The sequence below is a fragment of the Aythya ferina genome (assembly GCF_964211825.1).
Source record: "Aythya ferina genome assembly, chromosome: 7".
Classification (NCBI taxonomy): Eukaryota; Metazoa; Chordata; class Aves; order Anseriformes; family Anatidae; genus Aythya; species Aythya ferina.
In genome coordinates this window covers 8,719,719-8,733,511 of record NC_140302.1, presented here as the reverse complement: position 1 = coordinate 8,733,511, position 13,793 = coordinate 8,719,719, and the positions used below count along the sequence as shown (strand labels likewise).

At 44.9% G+C, this 13,793-nt stretch overlaps 1 protein-coding gene across 3 annotated transcripts in view; it reads right to left on the bottom strand.

Annotated features, from left to right (window-relative positions):
- Positions 1–1,927: 1,927 nt before the first annotated feature.
- The window catches only part of TUBGCP2 (tubulin gamma complex component 2), a 28,253-nt gene continuing 16,387 nt past the window's right edge, over positions 1,928–13,793 (bottom strand). For 2 of the 3 annotated variants that reach the window (XM_084525228.1, XM_084525229.1), the window contains exons 12-18: positions 13,614–13,786; positions 12,139–12,267; positions 10,642–10,762; positions 9,976–10,119; positions 9,247–9,375; positions 8,201–8,364; positions 1,928–2,298 (exon numbers count right to left, since the gene is read on the bottom strand). In XM_084525228.1, the coding sequence (XP_084381354.1) occupies positions 2,193–2,298; positions 8,201–8,364; positions 9,247–9,375; positions 9,976–10,119; positions 10,642–10,762; positions 12,139–12,267; positions 13,614–13,786 (966 nt within the window). In that variant the 3' untranslated portion in view covers positions 1,928–2,192. Of the gene's footprint in view, positions 2,299–8,200; positions 8,365–8,397; positions 8,449–9,246; positions 9,376–9,975; positions 10,120–10,641; positions 10,763–12,138; positions 12,268–13,613; positions 13,787–13,793 lie in introns of those variants that run through there. The other variant, XM_084525230.1, reaches the window with a different exon arrangement.

The following is a 13,793-nucleotide window of genomic DNA, read 5'->3' as shown; positions in this document are numbered from 1 at the left end:
CCGGCGTGACTCACCCACAGGCGGCAGGACAGGACGGGATGGGGCGAGACGGGCCTCCGATGGGGCCGCCCCCGGCGGGGGGGGGTCCGTGGGACCGGGCCGGGTAGACCGCAAGAGGAACGCAGCAGAGCCCCCCCCGCTTCCGGACAGCCGTCAGGCTGGGGGGGGGGGGGGGATGGTGACGGGGGAGCCCCGGCTGCAGGCGCTGCAGCGGCCCTATGGCCGTGGAGGAGAACCGCATCTTGGCCCTGGGGAGGGAAGCGCGGCTGGTGTCGCTTGCTTGTGGTCATGGGCTCCTTCCCAAGGGTTCGCATGACCCAAAGCTGCTGGGTTCTGGAGGCCTGGGTCTCCACTGGCCTCCAACTCCTTGCCACAACCTGGGGATGGGTGCTGCTTGGCGAGTCCCCCTCCTCTTCTGGGTTCTCCTGGGCTCAGGGACCACATGCTGGTTGTGGCTCTGCTTCATGTCCTTGGGCCAGTGGCTCTGTCCTGTGTCACCACTGCAAGTCACTGGGGTTTACTCACTGTCTTTTGCCTCTTGGCCAGGGTGTCCTAGGGAGCCTCAGGGACCTTGGTGGCCTGCAGCCGGGGTGCTGTCTACCTACTAGAACCCTTTTCCTGCCTATTTTTTCCTTCCATTACTTTCACCCGAACACTCCTAGTCATGTCTGATCATAACAATATTATTATTTCTATTACACAGTTGTACTCACTGCAATGACTGTGCTTGCAAGTTGTGCAGAGCTGAGCAGGCCTTGAAAGAACCACAGACCACTGCAGGCGACCTGGCTCACAGGAGAGATACAGACTGGTCAAGCAACAACAAGCTTCTCCGGACACTGAGACCTGACCTGTAGGATGTGAGGCTGCTGAATTCAGACGGTTGTTCCTTGCCACTCTCCTGGCACAAGAAGGCTATGCAGCCCTTTGTGGAGGGAAGACATACAGATGCCTCCTGCTCTGTGCTAGCAGGATGTCCAACCTGGCCTGCCCTTGGAGAGGGTGTATCTCTGAATACCCCCAAACCCCCCAGGTATTCAGAGGGACGATCCCTCTGAATACCCCCAAACCTTCAAAGTTGCCACTCAGTCAAGCAAATAGCCACTTGTGGGTCACAGTTTTTGGGCAGCTGAAGTTACCTGTCAGTGTGTTCTCATTCTGGGGACACTGGAGGAAGCTTGCATGCTCTCCCCATGGCCAATGGCCAGGACAACACCTTATAAGAATATGAGTGTAAATGGCATATGCATGTGAAGCAGGATGAAGGAAAAACTGGAGGGTGTTCAAAAGATAGATGACCAACAACTGGATTAAACAGTAACCCAGGGAGCTTTAAAGGGGCTTTTGAAGCAAAGCAGCAATCAGCCTGACAGCCTACAAAGCTGTGTAAGGTGGGTGTAGAGCTCCGCATATAAACAGCAGGAGCTGAAGGCTGCTGGAACACTTCTGTTTTGCCCCACCAGCATCACCACCTCTGCCTAGGACAGTGAGCCATGTGTGTACACGTGCTGGTGTGACCAGGACATCTTGGGGTTACTCACAGATAGGTGCTTAGAAGTTATTTGTTAACTTTAAAAGTTAACATTTCACAGCTATTTGTTGTACTGTTTAAACTGATCCTGAATGTAGAGATCAATGATTGCCCACTACTATACCTGCTCCCAAACAGGCTTGTGCAATTCTTATGCCTGCACAACCCCACAGATACTGAGTGCTTCTGTGAAGGACTCAAGACAACATGATTTGAGTATCACATATTTTAACCAGCTACAAATCCCACTTCATCAGTTTGAGCAGCTGATCAGCTCCATTTCAGCAGCCATCCAGCTGGGCTGTCTTCACAAAACAATGCTGCATGCAGCTAAGCCAGACCTCTGTGAACTGACCAGGATTTAGTCATGTAAAGACTAATTTACAATGTCAGCTGTTAACAGAAAAAATTTTGATTTTTTTTTTTTATTTTACAACACACAAATACATCATTTTACAATGCAGTTTTAAAAAAAAGGGACTTAAAAGCCTCAGAAGGCAAAACCCAACACATACAATCCAGAAGATCATATATTCCCCTGTCTCTCTGCGATAACCCTTGTGGTTTGTTTCCAGCTCACAGTGAGTGTAGAGGGCTGGAAGCGATTGAGTGTCCTGTTCTCCGCTGGTGCAGAAGATACAGCAGTTGCAGTGGCAGGGCTTCACTGGGCAGCTATGGCTGTGTGGGGAAGCAGAGGAGCTGCCTTCTGGCTCCGCTCAGCAGACATGTGCTCCAGACACTCTGTGTAGAACCCATTGAAGTCCAACCTGAGAGACAAAAGGCAGATAGTTCATCAGCCTCCTTGCTCACCTGCCCCAAACAGTGGCACGCAGCAAGCTGGATATGTTGCCCAGGGCCTCTGAGAGCTTACAAGTGCTGCAGCACGTTTGTCAGGGTGCTTGCAGGCAGCAAGGGGTTCCCAAAACACATTGACTGTTTTACAGGCCATATGAATTTCAGGACGCAGTTTGCTGAAAGGAAGGGGTCTGAACCAAAGCCGTGTATTTCAGCATCTGCCCTGTGCCACACGTGTGCTGTGACGCACCAGAGACATGTGCCCTGCTCTGGAGGAATGAGCCACTGAAGCCAACAGGAACAGCTGCCCAGCCACAGCAGGATTCTGTGTGTGCTGAAGCATGCTACTGGGGCAAGCCCCTCACTACAGACCAAGAGGACAGGTATGGGCATCAGGCACCTGCAAGAACTGTATGAGGAAGCCGTGCATTTTACTGAGTGGCCAAGGAGCAACCCTACATGTCATCTGAGGAAAGCTGGGCTTTAATTCATCCCCACCATTACCCTGACTGCAAAAGCAGTAGCTATGTCCTGAAAATGGGACTTTTTTAGGACTAAATTTAGGACTTGTTAGTGTTAGGTCAGAGGTTGGACTAGGTGATCTTGGAGGTCTCTTCCAACCTAGATGATTCCGTGATTCTGTGAAAAGACATGCAGTACATTCTCCTTCCCAAATTATCTCCTTAAACATTGAACTCCTGTATGAGGAGTATAGCATGAAATCTACCAAATTATCTACTGTAACTACTATGAAATGCAGTTTCCATTACCACCATCTTTTTGTTAAGACAATTATGTTTTAAACAGATTAATGATTGAAGCAAACAAATGGCTGAATGCTGCTGAGGCAAAGTCACAGGTATCGCTGATACATTTAAATATATCTATAAAACAGACAATACCAGCAATATCATAAAACTGTGTCCTTAACAATCCAAGTGTCTCATATGCCACAGAAACACCCAGCTCCACTCCTGCTGTGGCCTTCCTTAGGCTGTTCTCTGCACTGTGAAGCCACGTAACACACATGGGGCTCTTCAAAATGTGTGTGCTAGGAACACCAAGTGAAAAGTGTGAATCACACAAAAGTTGCTCTGTTCATTTCTCAAATAAGTTGTTCCAATACTCAATGAATGGGCACAATATTTGAGTTTCATGTTGCTTAACAACGTTGCATAAATGCCAACAAAGTGTTCCTTGACATTTTTTGAGACTGTGGAAAGCAGCCTAAACAGATGGAATTTACTGGTTGCTTTCTCCTGGTTGAAAAGCTTACAACTCTTTTGTCCTTTAAATGATATAAAAAGGAAATGCGACACTGAGGCAGTCATATTTACCAAATTTTGACTCAAATCTAAGGGCTTGTAAGGCCAGGACACATTTACATCCTTTTCCATTTCAACTCTGTTTTTACGATCAAATTATTTTTAATAACTTTCTTAAGAATTTGCCTGGTGCTTCCTCAAACCCAGCATATACTTCAGTTTCTTGTTCTGTGGCTGGAACTTTTATTTGCTGTATTTCTCCCTCACTTCACATGTTCTACTGGTCTTACTCTAAGCTCAGTCATTGCTGTTGACTCCAAATTTGTGAAGGAAAGATATTTGATGAATGCTAGCTACACTTGATGAGTAAAGTTTTCGGAGTATTTGAAATCAGTCAGTCACCCATCTGACAGTTCCTTAGGCTGTAATTCTCCTTCTGACTGCTGCAGAGTGAAAGAGAAACTTTGGGCATTTTCTGCAGCTGGCAGCTCCTTGCCAGCACTGTTGTTGATGAAGCCAAGACACCTGAGCATCTTCAGCATACTGAAAATCTGAATTATGTGTGTGCTTCACTGCTTGAAGAAACCCCCCTAGATCTCTGTCTCCTGTTCTTTGATGCTACAAATATGACAGTTGGTCCTCAGTTACTCAGTAAAAATGTACAGGTACTATAAACCGAATAAATATTATTCAGGATTAATAAAAGTATTAGAATTATGAATAAAAGGTATCCATTACCTATTTTACATTTTGACAATCATCTTTAACAAATAATCAATTAAAAAAGAAAAGACCAGTATTTCTTATAAACTCCTCTGTCTCTCAAGTATGGTATTTTAGATGGTAACCATGTCCATTTGGCTTCTTGGGTTCCTGTTGCCATAGAGTCCAGGACTCAATCCAATAATCTCTACAGACTGAATGAGAGCTAAATGTCAAGTCTGGGCATTCACCGTGGGATTTTCACTTTTTAAAACATTATCTAGCAGCCTGTAGAAATAGAAAGACATTCTCTTGTATAGCCTGCTAACACACAGAATTCCAGTTGAGAAAATAGGGACATCTGCTTTGTAATTCAAGGTCCATCTGTGTCCAACATCTTGGTGAGGGCTCACATGATCCTAGATGGTCCAAACTGGGGGACTTAACAGCAGTGACAGTCCTGACAGCATAAAGACCCAGTACCCAATATTTCCTCTGCAACCCTTGAACAGAAATGAGGCATGGAAGTACCTGAGGGCAAAGGCCTCAGACTCTGTTCAGAACAGCCTGTCGTGGCTTAGCTCACCATCCTCAACGCAAACTGAAAAGGAAGAGTTCTGTAGCTCTGGAGTAGTTCTGGAGTGCGGCGAACAGGACAGGCAAACAGGGCATGGTGCGTCGAAGGGCGTGGCGCGGCAGTTTGCGCGGGCAGGGCGAGCGGGGGGCCCATCGTCTCTCTGTTGCAGCTGCCTCTCCCTTTGGTGCTTGTAACCTGCTTGCGTAGAACCTGACCATGGTATCAACCAGTCAGAAAACCGTGGCCTCTGCATCTCGTGCGGCATCTCCAGCCATGGTCACCAGTGTGGCTACTCAGACGGAGGGCTTGGGGACACATGCAGCCGTCCAGGTCCTGGGCTGCAGAGTGTGCCCCAGCCTTCTGTCGGTTTCCGACAGCAGTGGTGGGTATGCCTGTGGGAGGTGTGCCCAGGTTGAAGAACTGCTCAGCCAGGTAGCGGAGCTCCGGGAGGAGGTGAACAAGCTCAGGAGCATCAGGGAATCAGAGATGGAAATTGACTGGTGGAGGTGCACTCTACCCTCTCTGAGGCAGGCTCACGAGCCTGCCACAGCACAGGCATCTCCTGTTATGCAGAAGACGGAGGTTCCCTCCTCCTGCCAGGCAGCGGGAGGAGACCTAGATCAAGGGGGGGAATGGAGGCAGGTGCCTATTCAGGGTGGTAGGCGAGCCCTCTCTCTGCCCACCTCACCTTCTCATCTACCCTTAAATAATCGATATGAAGGACTAGAACAAGACAATCACCTCGAGTACTGTGTGCAGTTCTGGGCACCACAGTATAAAAAGGACATGAAACTGTTGGAGAGTGTCCAGAGGAAGGCTACGAAGATGGTGAAAGGCCTGGAGGGGAAGACGTACGAAGAACGGCTGAGGTCACTGGGCCTGTTCAGCCTGGAGAAGAGGAGGCTGAGGGGAGACCTCATCACAATCTACAACTTCCTCGTAAGGGGGTTTCGAGAGGCAGGAGACCTTTTCTCCATTAACACCAGTGACAGGACCCGTGGGAACGGGGTTAAGCTGAGGCAGGGGAAATTTAGGCTTGACATCAGGAGGGGGTTCTTCACAGAGAGGGTGGTTGCACACTGGAACAGGCTCCCCAGGGAAGTGGTCACTGTACCGAGCCTGTCTGAATTTAAGAAGAGATCTGAATTTAAGAAGAGATTGGACTGTGCACTTAGTCACATGGTCTGAACTTTTGGGTAGACCTGTGCGGTGTCAAGGGTTGGACTTGATGATCCTTAAGGGTCCCTTCCAACTCAGGATATTCTATGATTCTATGTTTTCCCACATCCTGCTGAATAACCATACTTCTCTTTTCTTCAGAAGCAGGAAGTGCTCTTAAAAAACAAGTTCTCATTACTTGAAAGAACTGCCTCCACAGCTCAGGAGTTAACCTTCTGACACAGCTAACACTCGTGTGGTCTGTAAAACACAAAGAAATCTGGTGGAGGGTGACTCCTGGCCTGGACACCAGCGGCCCACAGCTGAACAGGATGCACCGGTAATCTCCATGGTGCAGCATCACCAAGAGATACAGCTTCCATCACCCTGCTGGAAGCATAAACAGTTGAGAGAAGGGTGGAGAGACAATGATAAAAGGGGTGAACCTCTGATGCTATGCTAGGAACAGCACTGGAAGGAGGGCAACACCTGAGCTACCACCAGAAAATACATTAATATAATCTCTGGCATGACATGTGATGGAAGGCTGCTCCAGGACATCTGCTGTTCCACGGTGGAAAGAATGGTCAAACACTTGACATTCTTCTGAATTCCTGAGTAAGCTGAGAACCACCTCCAGCCTTGGGCTGAGCTGGGTGAGGCCACCAATGGGAGGATCTCCACACGTTCTTTACAGGATTCAGGGACTGTGGGCCATGATGCTCTTCTATTAACAATTCAGGCAACTTGATCTTCAATAGTGTGTTGGCTGTGCCCAGTGCTGCCTGCAATGATGTTCAAGAGGCTGGATCATGGAGTTAGTTGCCATTAGGATCTCCTGGATGAAGCATCATAAAAAAGCCAGTCCATTGGAGCTTGTACTGGAAATGATAAAATGTCCTCCCTTACATGACGAATTCAGGGAAAATGACAATTTTCTACAGTGGTGTGGGAGCTGGTGGGCTAGATTTCACTCCTGGAACCACAAGTGGTAACAGGAATGACAGATTTTACTCTTCAACCTTGGTCTCAGCTGTGTGACCACATCTCAGGCATAGTATCAGATGCCAACACAGGAGGCTGGGAGCCGTGTAAATGTACAGTAGTTGCTGATCAAGAAGTTCTCAGAAGTAAAGGACAACTGGAAGCCCGGTCTCCTGCTGGAATACTTCACAAAGCAATATTTGAACACGTAGGTACCAGCGATCCTGGACGGGGCTATCAGATATGGCCAGAAAAGGCAAAGGAAAGTTTCAAGAGCCATGGCATGAGGAAGAGACAACAACCTGCATCAAAAAAATCTTCCTGAAGCCTTTACTCTCTTATTTCAGGTGTGGCACATCTCAACAGAGGTGTAAGAATGAATGTGTCTGTTACGCTTACAAACAGAATAAGCACTTCAGAAGAGTTGGTGTTGAAATATTTTATAATAATATAATTAATATTAAACATTAAATTATTAAAAAATATTAAATATAATATGTTCCTGAAACTCCTAGCCTCTTAAAATTATTCCTCTGTGCAATACTGGAAAAAATAATTTTGTTTGTTTGTTAAGTGCCTAACAGTCTGCAAGAAGCATTACTGAACCATTAGAGTCTTTGCGAGGTGTGAGGCAGTCAGTATCCAAGAGCTCTTTTATGCAACTCCACCATGGAAAGTCTTTGAGTTAACAGATGCCAACTCCTGACAAACGTTTGTCTTCTTATTCTGTGGTCATGCACATGCCTCAGCTGAGCATTTCCAATCTGCAGGCTGACCGGTTTCATGAGTGTTTAACTCTTAAAAAACATAGTCCAGCCATAAATATTAAAAGCTGTTATCAAAATAGGCATTTCTGATTAAGCTCTTGCATGTTTTTCTAATTTTGGAATATTTATGCTGCATTCAGGAATTAGCTAGCACATTAAAGAAAAAATCCGTCTACTCAATGAGATAATCCCCATGAAAACTAATGTTTGTATTAGATTTACAACATTAATAGAAAAAAAAATCACATAATCCAAATGATTATTTTTAAATGTATGTGTTGAAAAGCAAAGCAACATTTCTTGTGATTTCAGTGTTATCACTAATGCAGGAGATGCACAATCATAAACATCAATCATTTCTTCTGGGCTGAATCTGAATACCACAGGAGGGAAAGTTACTGAGAGGAAACTACTGGCTCACCTGTAGATGATGTTGAGCATGCTATGCTCACAGTCATTGGTGCTGTAAACACTCAACTTGTCCAACAGGTCAAGCAGATGCATAGAGAAATTAGTATCAAACTTGTTGATTGTTGCTTCGAAGCCAGATGTCAGGTGGAAGTTGTCAGCATGCTCTGCTAAAAGCTACCAAAGCAAAGGATGAGTAGTCTCACATTTGCTGATTCACACTTGCTAAGGAGATGAAACCATTCCCTCCATTTTTCTAACCTGTTCAAAAATATTGCCATAAAACTTAACAGTCACTCAGGCACTGAAAGAAGATCTCCAAAGCAGTTGCAAGATCCTGGGTAATTAAAAACCTTGTCCTGCCCATCAGGGAGAACATCAGAGTAGATCCTAGTAGAGTAAACCTCAAATACATGCTGTTGCTTATTTTCAGGCAGTAGGAAAAGTCAGTAAGAAGAAAGGGGAGTGTTACCTAAGCCAGGCTGCAACCTCTGGAGTGCTCTCATTGCCTTGCAGTGTGATGGACTCTAGTGCCTCTGTGCTAGAGAGGGGCTTTCAGCAGGACAGTAGGCAGTCTGCTAACAGCAGAGCATGCCAAACAAATACCTTAGTAAGCGTGCCTCTAGACATGGAATACAAACAACACAAACAGGAATAACAGACAAGAATACAGACAACACAAACACCCCGGATATGAAAGGCTGTCACACTCACAGCTTTTTGGCTTATCTGTCATGAAATGCAAGTCTGGAAATAGGAAAGTTCTTGAGCTGCAGAAAGCCTGCATGTATCCACTGCACATCTGAAAACACAGCTAAGAACTTAAAAACAAGTGCAGTGAATTCTGTGGGAGACAAGGTCTTCAAAGCAGACTTTGAGAGCACCAGTGCTCTATGCTGCCCTCAAAAATGCCCACAATTCTGTGAAGATTCTGCTTTTGGGACCAGTGGTGCTCTAGAAACCAAATGGTCTATCTGCAGGAGGCACGAAAGCCACCCTGACCAAGCTGCAGCCCCAGGCAGCATTGATAGAGGCTGAGCTATTCTCCCAGCGTCCCACCTTGTTAGTCAGCTTCTTCTTTGTGGTCTCTTCAGCACGCTCCTCCTCTGTTGGTGGGCCCAGCATTGTGCCATGTTCTAAGGTGAGCCGGTCCATCTCATTATCCAGCTTCATGCTCTGGGTGAACCTCTTGGAAGGACAGAGGTTTGGAGAAACAGTGAGCTCCCATTTTTTCCACTTTGCAAACCATGAGGTTGATTCAATCCTGCTAGCCCTGATGCTAGCTAATCCCAATGGAAGCTAACTCTCTGAGATTAAAATTACAAAGTTAATAAACAAAACTGACTTAACCCAATGGAAGGTTGTTTTTTTGTTTTGTTTTAAGGCTCCCTGACATGCTGGCTAGAATCTGCCTAAGGAGAACAGTCTTCACGGGTCCTTACAACAGTGTGTTAAAAACTAGAGAGCATCTTAAAAACTGCAGAACTTACACCTCTAATTCTGCTGCAGAAATGGATGAAGAGAGGTAATGAGGTTCATATGAACCTGATCTCAGTACTGAAATAGAAGAGCATAAAGGCAATTTTGCAGAGGGAGAAGCTATAGAAATCACTTGGAGGAAAAGTCCGAGCCATCAAAGCTTATAAAGCCTGTTGGTGGGGGAAAGAGAGGCTCTTCCATATGTACCAATGACCAGAGGGGTAAGAGTTGAAAGAAGGGACTGTCAGGGCTGCCTGGCACCCAAAGCAACTGATGCCAGCATGGTAAAAATGGGGAGGCTATACATACCTGCATGCAGTTTGTGAACATGACACAGACAGACATCAGCTTGGAGAAGATCTTCAGCAGCTCTGGATTGGTTAGCATGCAGTCCTTCAGGCAGTTATCCAGGAAGCTCGTATGATGGCTCAAGACATCATCAATATTAGAAGCCTATTACAGGACAGAACATAAGTGAAACAAACCAGGACAGCTGAGCTGCACTGGACCAAAGCTCTAGGCCACCATCCTGCTTCTGACAATGACCTCTGAGACATGCTCTAGGACATGTTGAGTTACTTCTTGTGTACCTCAATGAATCAATTGACGATGCCTAGACCTGCTTGTGATCTTTGTACCCAGCATCCTTCTTCCTTTTCCACAGATTTCTTTTCTCTGTGTAAAGTGATGTTCAGTAGAACACCAACTTTCCATAGCAGGATGAAGAGTATGGGAGCTGGGAACAGATAGGAGGATGCACAAGAGGAAAGGGATACATGACTAACAAAGCAGAAAGGTTATGCAGAACAGCAGCAGAGTTTGTAGTGTGATAAGAACAATAGTTCACCCAACAAAGTGTCTTCAATAAAATACTGAACAGTGGCCTACAGTAACCGAAATTAAGCAGTTTTTCCCTACATTAATTTTGGTAACTTAAGAATTTTCTTTGTACTTCTCTCAAGCATGTACACTCACCAGTTTCAAGTTCTTCTCAAGAATGTGCCACGTTGGCTCCATCACTTCAAACATCATGTAGTACTGGATATTCTGTACAAAATTCAGCATCCGCTGCCGCAGTGTGAAAGCACCAGCAAACCTAGGGAGAAAAAATCACACCCACACAACTTAGAACTAGCAGAAGCCATGAAGAGCTATCACTAAGCTTGCACAACCAAGCAAAGCAGAGAGCTAACTATTTCTGTCCTAGCAAATTCACTGCTGCAGTGTGACAGTGATTATAAAGTTAATGGAAAACATCTCTGATTGTTTTCCACTTATTTAAATGTCTTTCCCTTAATTTTGAATCTGGACAGTTAATTTGAATATTTGCTCATACTCAGCCATAAATGGACAGTATTAAAGCCATTTTACTGGTGTAGCTATCTAGTGAGGCATGCATTTGTTAGCAGGGTAAAATATAACAAGATAAATGGCTCATGTTTCTTTCTAGCCTATAAATGCTTGCTTGTTAAATGAATACTTAAAAATATTAAATTTAATCAAATCACCTGCCACCAATGGCATTTAATGCAATTTCACCTTTGCAGGCTATGGCAGAATGGCGGGATTATATACAGGTTCTTTCAATGTTAATTTACACAGACACTGTGATGCCAAACTAAGAACTGACTTCACTAAAGTGGGACAGGCCACCAGAGAGGTGAGGGATACCCACCCTAGGGGTTTTCAGCCACAATGACCTGTCCACTGCTGGTGACAGTCACATTGTAAACAGGGCGTTGTACTAGAGACCTCCACAGGTCTCTTCCACTAACCTCCTCTACAATTACAGAGGAACCAGAGCTACAGTCATGTTGGCTGAGGTCACCTTGTGACAGGGAAGTGCCACTGGCAAGGCAGAAGGGATTGCCTTGCAGTGCTGGCACCTCTCTCATGCTCCAAACAGGCGTCCCCTGCACTTGGTGTGCAGCTCCAAAGACTAAAATCTACCCTCACAGATGGAACAAGGTTGAATCATTTTCTAGGAAAACACCTCACCAATTTTACCTTATTCACTTGGTATGACACCAAAATCCCAAACATTTGCCAAGCTATGTGAAGGTCACGAGTCTTGCATAGTGGCCTAGCTAGAAGTGAAGAAGAAGCTGCTTTTAAACTACTGGGGCCTTATCTAATCTTGCTGATGCTAAAGTAGCGAGCAAGACAATGTCCACAAACGTACTCTGCTGTAACTGCTTGGTATATAATGAGCCAACCCTAAAGATCATTGGCTTCCTTTCCTAAACTTTTTGTCAAAAAAGAGGAACAAGTCAAGCAGCGCAAAGATTATTGAGCAGACACTTTCAACTGAAACCTAAAATGTTATATTCTGACCTCTCTTAGCCTGTCAGAAATTTGTAATGATCTGTTTCCTGTCAAAGTGATCTGATTCATGTCATAGCATACCTGACTAACATGGAAACAAGGAAAACCAAAGCTTCACAACTGACCCAGTAGGAAAAAAGGCCATACCACTTAGCTGAATGTAGGGAGAACTGCTTGGCTGTCTTATTGCTGATCCAAACGTTGCACAATTGTCTTTCTACATGTTTGCAATAGAACATGTGTCTGAAAAGCATCTGGTATCTTGTCAGAGCTTTCCTGGAAAGAAAGGAGAAAACCATTCAGATTAAGCCCTTTTCTGATTGACAGACAAAGTAAGCTATGAAGGCTGAAGCTGCTCAAAGGAACACAATATGTTTCTTACGCCTTCAGATACACACAGATCTGCACTGAAATAATTCAAATCAAAGTAAAAAATTACATTTGTAATCATCCCAAAGAATTCCTCTCCAAGGAGACCCTCCTCCATACTTCCTGCCACAAGGTAGAGACTCCTTTTCCAGTTCCATTGAGCCACCTGTAGAAAGGTCACTCACATACCTACTGGTATGGAGGGCTAAAAGCCTGTAGTTTTATACCCGGTACATTAAGACTGCAACAACTGCCAAAACAATTCACCAGGATTCTTCAAAAAGATGAAGAAAAACTGTAACCAAGCTACAGGCAGCAATACTGTGCCAGCAATGCACTGCTAGAAACAGATGGGGATGCTTATTTATAGTATCTGGGACTGGATTCAGGTTTGCATTCAGACACTTCCATGTAGGTGTCTACAGAGGTCCAGTCGACACAGTTTGTGAACCTGCATCACATAGTATTTTCACTCTATAGTTACCATCAAAGTTAATACGCTCGATTTGAGAGAAAGAGACACAATTTCTAAAGCATCATGTCATTAGGAAAGTCCCGCTGTGTCAACTGATTTTTTTAAAGGAGAAATGAGGGGATAAGCTAATTACTGGCATTTAGCAATCAACATCTGTCACCCTTTTCACATAACACTGCCTGTCCCATTTGCCATGGCTCACAGTAGCATGTCTGCCAGTGTTCCTCCAGGAGAACAGGAGACACATTGCAGAAAAAAATTAAACATTTGGTTCCTCCTAATTCAATTAAATGCAAAATGGTTTATACAGTAATTCTAGCAACAGACTGTATCCTTCTAGTTTGTAACCAGGGCTACCAGAAAGGACTTTTTTTTCTGCCCCTCTACACCTAAGAAATGTTTGACTGGAAACATGGAAACCTTCTAGTGAGAGTTCACTTTCAAATGAAGATCTTCTCGTGGAGATTCTTCAAAAAGCTGTGGACAAAAGAACACTGGGAAACTGGTCACAAGATGACCATGGACCAGGCTGAGATTCCATTTAAAATGGAACCTTGACTTTCCAAGTACGTCTTTGGCATAGTCTGTTGGGGCTGTACTGTCACACGATATTCCATAGTCTGTAAGTGGAGCTCAGCAATCCCATAGCATTTTCTACTGGTTGATTTTTAACATCACTTTAAAGACATTGACTTGGCAGTATTTTGCTGTTTGCAAATGTGTTTTAACCCCATACAGAAATTTCTGCCTTTTTTCCTCCAGTGGATGAATACTTTACCTGTTTATAATAAGGGACAGAGGCCATTTAACGATGTAGTCAAAAGAAAATGCTTCCAGCCCGCTGAGAGTGAGCTCTGTGGGATCTGCACTAATAACGGCCTTTTCCTGTTTTGTTTCTATGGCCAACACCCTCAAGAGCTGCGTAATGAGGTCATGGGGCATTAAATCAATCTATAAA